The 6,893-nt window shown below is 43.0% G+C and overlaps 1 protein-coding gene across 1 annotated transcript; it reads left to right on the forward strand.

The window, feature by feature from the left end:
- Nucleotides 1–1,001: 1,001 nt before the first annotated feature.
- On the forward strand, nucleotides 1,002–6,887 carry LOC108492335 (osteocalcin-like). The gene is made up of 4 exons (XM_017804587.1): nucleotides 1,002–1,144; nucleotides 3,026–3,061; nucleotides 4,918–4,987; nucleotides 6,562–6,887. Exons 1-4 carry the CDS (start codon nucleotides 1,078–1,080, stop codon nucleotides 6,689–6,691), a joined length of 303 nt encoding a protein of 100 aa, XP_017660076.1. The 5' UTR covers nucleotides 1,002–1,077; the 3' UTR covers nucleotides 6,692–6,887.
- The last annotated feature ends 6 nt before the right edge of the window (nucleotides 6,888–6,893 follow it).

A 6,893-nucleotide genomic window follows, 5' to 3' on the forward strand; every position in this document is an offset into this window, starting at 1 on the left:
TTATTTATTTTTAAACTGTTGCTCTTTTGCTGGAATAATATATGTACAACTTTTGCTGGAAGTTGTTAGTATATATATTCATCTTTCCTGGGCTGTAGAGAAGTTAACTTTGTTTTTTTTTAATCCTGAAAATTCTGTAAGATAAAAGACAGTATTTCTAATAGTTGGCAAAATCCCTGATGGCTCTTACTGCCCTTGGGAGCCTTTTAAACTGTACTTCTGTAACCCTTGGAAACATCCCCTGCACATGGCTCTGAGGAGGACTGGATAGAAAGTGGAGGAAGATTATGATTCCTGTGCTGTTTGTGGGACATGGCTTTGGGAACTTGCATAGTGGATTTGGGAGTGTGCAGTCATTGATAGATAGGCTGTACAAGAGCCCATGCAAGGCTCTTGATGTACCAAGCAACTTTAACCACTCAAATCCTGAAGAATAAAACACTTTTAGAGTCTAAATGTTTATTTGATTTTTAGACAAGAAAAGCCAAAATAAAGCTTTGAAACTAGGAAGATTTCCAGGAAGAAAAAAAGACCCTCCCTCAAACTAGCTTCCAAAGTTCTCAGCAATATAAAAATCTCATCTCTCCAAAGTGGTTTGGTGAAATTGTGAAACTGTCCGAGAATCTAATGTGTTTGCCCTATGCAAACTGTTTTACAGGTTTCTTTACCTTCAGGGCAATGAGTCAAGGTGGGGTGGGGAGAAGGGTCACCACCGAGTGTGCCTAGTATCTCTCCTGCCTTTCCAACACAATTGAGTGACTTTGAAGTTTATAAGAAAGATGACTTTTTTTTATCCAGTTGTTTTTCTTCAACAGTCCCATTCAAAACCTCTGATAAAATCTTCTGGAAATGCCTCGAGTACTGAGATGGATGTCAAAATGACTGCCAGGATCCAGCATCCCCTGGCCCAAAGGACATGCTTTGTTTTGGAGTGCAGACACAGGAACACAAGCCAGATCTCTGATCTTTCCAAGCAATCACAGGATATAAACTGCTGCCCAAAAGCAAGCCACGGAGAACTTCAGTAACCTCCAGGAAAACTCTGAGGTTAGGGAGACTAGCACAGCCAAAGAAGACATGAGGAGTCTGCTGGCACTGCTGATTGTGACTCTGGCCCTGGCAGCACTCTGTTGTTGCGAGAAAGGTAAGGGGACATCTTCCCAGGAAGGCTCTTTAGATCACTGCTCAACCCTGCAACTTGCCACCAGCCTCCCTTAGTCTGGGAGAGACGGACAGCTTTGGGGGGGAGGAGATGTACCACCAGTCATTGCACAACTTCAGATCTCTGCTAGAGAGACAGAGTCAGGAATGAGAGAGGGCTTGAGAACAGAGACCCATCTTTTGCCAGACACTTTCTTCCACTGGTCAACACCCATTTGCCCCCCACCTCAGTTGCTTATTGAATTGCAGCAGAGAACTTGAACATTTTAATATTTTTAAGAATTAAAGAAGTTTATCATTTGGGTGAAGTGGCAAAGGTATGCTGGATGCTCACTTTTGAGTAAGATGGTTGAACTGCAGGCAGATTTGTGTCAGCCATAGGGAGAGGGATTTTGTGCCTTGCCAGTCCTGGAGTGCTGTAGGATCACAGAGATAGGCACCAAGTCAAGCTTCTCCCTGCAGGTAAATGTGGGATGCGGAGAACTGGAGGGAAATACACCTTCCTATTCCTGTCTAAAAAACAGGGAGTTGTCCCATTGAAATGAGCACATCTCATTTGAAGGTGATTTAGTGATGATGACTGCATGATGAAAAGATAGTAATGTAGTGGCAGCTCTATAATTGATGAAGAGAGAGGGAAGAGGGGAAAGATCTGAAAAATGAGTGCTTTCCTTTTCATCAAAAAATGAAGCTGATCAGGAGAGAGGTCTGTGTTTTCCTGTATTATCTCATTCAGATTTAAATTCTGTTCAGTCCTTGGCATTGATATGTCATGATTCAATTCTGGCAAATATATTTTTTTAATCAGAGTTTTTCTTCTGTCAGTCTCTTTCTTACTTTTTCACTCGAGTATATATCTGCCTTTTTTTTTAGTCATTATTATATTCCAGAATGCTTAATGGCCTAGGAGTAACTCCAAATTTTATTTTATTTTAAATCAAAGGAGTGCATACATTGCTTAAAAATAGAACCACACGTAACAGTTTTCACACAAATCTTTTGTTTTGTTTTTGACTTTTTTTTAGCGTGTTTTTTTTGTTGGTTTTTTTTGTGTTTTTCGTTGTTTGGGTTTGTTTTTTTTTGGTCTCTAGAGTCCTCTTTCTGCCCATAAATACACTTGTGCCAAATACCTGGTAACTTGGGTGGAACTGACACTGTTGAAAAAAGATATGGTGAAATAGTGAAAGAAAAAAAATTGCGAAATAAGGCAGTGTGTGAGACCCCAGGTTAGGAGCTCTTAGAGGATGCTTTTCTTGGATGTTTGTGGGGGAATCAAGGATTAAATTCAGGACTGAACACAGAAATATTGTGTGTAAATTGCTCTTGAGAGGGTTGGTGAGCCAGGTACCTCAACCTCGTGCCAGAAAGCTGTGAGGACAGAGTTGTTGCTAATTTTTTGATCTATTTTTCTTCTCTGTCAATGGCTTGTGATTTCTCCCCAGAAGAAATGTATCTTTCCAAAGATAGAGGAGACACTAAGCTATATTCATGTTCTGTCCAAATTTGGGGTTTGTTCAAATGGTCCCCTAGTTTTAGTTGTCCCTACTCTTATCAAGGGCACGAAGGGTGAAGGAGGAAGGTCTTCCTCCTCCTTCCACAGTGATTATACATCTGTTGTGTCATTTAACCTGTCTCAGAGGAAGTTGAAATTAAACAAATCCAGACATAATGGATTAATTTTACCATTATGGTGGGTGTTAATAAATGGGGTTAATAAAACCCTTTTAGGAGAAACAGACCTAGGTAAGTGGGGGGAGCTGGACCCAGCTAGACGGTGGTAGGATTCGGTTACAGAGTACAGCAAAGGAGGATAGTCTAAATCAGCCCAAGCAGACTCTTTTCTGTCTGTCTGTCTGTCTTCCAGATCCCAAAGAGCCTTCAGGATCTCTCAGCGCTGACAGTGAGTATATCATTGTGACTGGTGCTCAGCTTTATTCTACTGCATCTGCCTCCTTTTTCCCCTTTGACAGGTTCGAGGGCTGAACAAGAACCATGCTGAGTCCCTCTAGCTGTTCTCTTTTTGCTCCCTGAGTGCTGCAGTCCCTGAGGTGCAGCAAACAGGGGGGCTGCCTTTCACACATGAGCAGGTGACACGAGGGAGGTCAGTGTCCCTACAGGCCAGCATTGCTCCGGGTGTGCTAGTGTCATAGCCTGCATCTCCACAACCCCTGAGCAATCCCCTGGCAGCACATGAGTTCTGCAGCTTGTTAGCAGCTGGATGCATCTACCCTCTGTGAAACTGGGTTGTGTTGGTGGAGCAGCATGGCCTGTTACCCTGCTCTGAGCTGGCTTTATAGACAGACCTCTATCCAGAGTGATTGCTGTGTCCCCAGATTGTTGAGAGAGCAGAACCTGCCCATGGCAATGGGCTGTGACATCCCTGCCAAATCCCACAACACGAGGGATTTGCAGTTCCTCTCGTCCGTCACCTGGGACATGGGGATTTGCACACCTTGAGATGTTCACAGTTTTTGCAGCAAGCTGATCCTGGCAGAAATCTGTATGGAAAATCCCTTTCATTCTCCCCTGACTCTCCTTTCTCACATTTTAAAGGATAACATTGCTGCTGAGGAGCATGAAAGCTGGTATTTTTCCAGTGAGCCAATACAAACACAGATTGGGAAAGAGAAAAAAAGAAGTGTAGAGAGTGTTCAGGGAAAGGTGGTGGTTTCTGACAGCTCATTAACTGGCAGTTTCTGTGTAGTCAGTATTTTGATCCAGACTAAACCTCTGCTCACAAGAGAGGGCATACCTCTCACCTCCAAAGAGAAACAAAGTCAAACACTTAATGGGGACAAGGGAAGGAACAAACTTCCCCATCTCCCCGCAGGCAGAGGTCTTAGATTCTTCTTCCCCCCAGTGACAGCAATGATTGACATTCCAGTTTCCATGCTGAAATGAGTATTGGTGTGCAGCTGCCTGTGTTGCTGCTGTGCCAGCATTTGTGCACACCTCTGCTGGTGTGGGATGATCCCATGGAGCGAGGCTGTGCTGTGATGACCCTGGATGGGGATGGGGAATGAAGTGCCTCAACCTAGTGTTTGTGGGGTGCTTCACAGCACCATAGTGTTTGCACAACCACGAATCAAGGCAGCCAACAAGCAAAAAGTAACGGTGTGTTAGTGTAGAGCAGGGGCAAATGCTGTCATGGCTGAGAGGCCCCTCGTGTTCTCCAGGTCCTGAACACTGGGATTTGTGTACTTCTCCCTGGGTGTATTTCTCCCTGTGTGATGTTTACTGTCGCTATTTTGTACTCTTTATCTTTCGTGGAACCCTGTACATGTGAGCATTGGTGTTTCTGTCTGTTGCTCATGGCTTATTGGAAGCATTTTAAGGTCTGGTTGTTAGTATCCCATATTATTCTCAGTTGAATCACAACATAGAAAGAAAGCCAACACTCTGAAGTTAAGCAGGCCAGGGAGAGAGGGTGCCATTGTCTTTTCTCCTTATTCATATTTTATGCCTTCTGCACATTTGCTGTGGATTCAGATCATGCTGTATGATAAGGGAATTGAGTTTATGACAGAAAAAGGCCTTGCCCCATGGAGATGTGAAGGCTGCAGCGAGGAGAGAGCCCAGCTGTTGGGCTTTGAGCAGATAGTGGGGTGGGGAGAGATGAACAGGCCATTAGAATGGTTTGTAGCAGTCATCTGCTTGTGAAGAGAGCAGGCTTTCCATTTTCAGAGGTTAGACTGGTCTTTGTGTTTCATAGACCACGGCCCTGCATCTCTAACCTCCAGTGTTCTCTCTTGGTAGGCATCAAGATTAAAAAAGAAGTTGCCAATGCCTTTGTGAAGAGGCAGAAGAGATCCAGCCTCTATGAACGGTAATGACTCAGGAGTCAGGCTGAGTGCTGGACTCTGTCCCTGTTCTGAAGAGGGGGCGGGAAGGCAATAGGACAGTACAAGGTATTATTTTGTAGTACATCTATGTTATTACCTCCACGCTTTGGAGGAAAAAGGCTGTAGGAGACACTCAGTGATGGATAAATGGTTCTTTTTTCATTAATATCCTTTGGAGAGCTCATAGCTGGACTCCAGTATTCCTCCCAGGGAGAAAGACTGTGCTAGCTGTCTGGGCTATCCATGGGGACAGAAGGATACAAGTTAGAAGCTGCTCTAATGTACAGGGTCATCAGAACCAATTTCCAGGAAAATGAGAATCACAGAAGCTTGGTCATCGCCTCTGGCTTCCTACAAAGGAAGCAGAGCTCTGTTGCAGGAATAAGGCTGTTCTTTCTGAAGCTGTAGATCATACATCTACTTTTGCAGAAATCCCAGACATAAAGATTTGGAGAAATACTAGCTATTTGAAAAATTTGAGGTAATGCAAGAGTGTTCTTCATGTATTTCCTGGAAGGGTTTGTTAAGCTACTCTCTCGTGTGGGCCTTTGGAAAAAGGATTTTTTATTCAATCCATCTTTGGACTGGAAGGGTAATGCTGTTTTTAGACAATAGAAGATTGGGAGGCCCCATCTGTAGAGGGAAGGATCACAGTATTGTAGCAGAGGAACGGGCTGATGGTGAAACCTACAGTGATTAAAATCAAGATGAAACTCAGTAACAGCAGCTGTACTGTCTGTACTGACAACCCCCTTACAAGTGGGGCATTGTAAAAGTAGCTTCTTCTCTAAGCATTAATCAGGAAGGACAGAGGTAGACAGACATCCTGGTGTATTATTTGATAATGAGATAAGGTTGATCCAGAAATATGAATTCGACAACATGCAATGGGGTATTTCTAATACAGAAATAAAGTAAAAATTCATGAGGGAGTGGTGGGACTTCTGTGATGTTGTGTACAGTCTTCAGAAAAGATTAATCAAATCTGGAAGAGGAGCTAAGAAGGGCATCCAGAGCTGAGACTAAAAGATTTGGGCATGCTTAACTGGCAAAAAAAAAATAAAAATTAGCTGCATGGGCCTAGTGTTGTTGTCTACAACAGAAGTGAGGATGATGAGAGAAAAGTGATTAAGCTAAAAGACAATAATAGCTAGTGGGAAAGTAAGTAGAAACTGAACAAAAATAAATGCAATCAGGAAATAAAAAATAAATATGTAATAAAAATAAATAATACTAACAACAAAAAATATTCCTGAGTAGTTGGGGAATGGGAATGAAGGTAAAGAAACCCCTCAAATCCTAACTGCTTCTGTGGTCTCCTTTGCTGATAAAACTTGCAGAGCAATTGCTTTAAGCTGGGTTCAATCTCTTTTTTTTTTCCCCAGCATTGATTAAGTAGCCTGTTTGTACGTACGTAGATATTTAACTCAGCATGAGCAATCCCCTGTTGGGGTACCCTGGAGAATCACTCCTTTCATGTCAGTGTCAGGTGTGTGAACCATTTCCAATTGCATTGACCGAATCTGCAGAATGGTATCTCTGTCTTTGTCTACTCCAGGTACTTCGAGTATTATAAAAATCCAATGGAGCAGATGCATGAGCGCTGTGAAAACTATCCCCCCTGTGACTATCTCTCTGACCAAATAGGATTTTCCTTGGCCTACAACCGTTTCTTTGGGAGATACTAAGGATTGGAAGGTCTCTTCATTTGTTTGGCTTGGAACTCTCTGAGCCCCACAAGAGAAAGAAGGTTGTGGGTGGAAGGAGGGAAGGGAAATATCTAAACTGGCATCTACTTCCATTGTCTCCTTAACCAGCTGGAATGCAAGGCAGTAATTATCCTACTTGTTGAGCTTACATTAGCTTTCTTCCTTTCATCAAAAAAAGTCT

This window comes from Lepidothrix coronata, unplaced genomic scaffold (genome assembly GCF_001604755.1).
Source record: "Lepidothrix coronata isolate B3197 unplaced genomic scaffold, Lepidothrix_coronata-1.0 Scaffold9, whole genome shotgun sequence".
NCBI classification, from domain to species: domain Eukaryota; kingdom Metazoa; phylum Chordata; class Aves; order Passeriformes; family Pipridae; genus Lepidothrix; species Lepidothrix coronata.

Coding starts and splice junctions, on each gene's coding strand:
- LOC108492335 (XM_017804587.1), top strand. CDS start 1,078: ATGAGGAGTCTGCTGGCACTGCTGATTGTGACTCTGGCCCTGGCAGCA. Junction 1,145..3,025: donor ACTCTGTTGTTGCGAGAAAG/GTAAGGGGACAT, acceptor TCTGTCTTCCAG/ATCCCAAAGAGCCTTCAGGA. Junction 4,988..6,561: donor AGATCCAGCCTCTATGAACG/GTAATGACTCAG, acceptor TGTCTACTCCAG/GTACTTCGAGTATTATAAAA.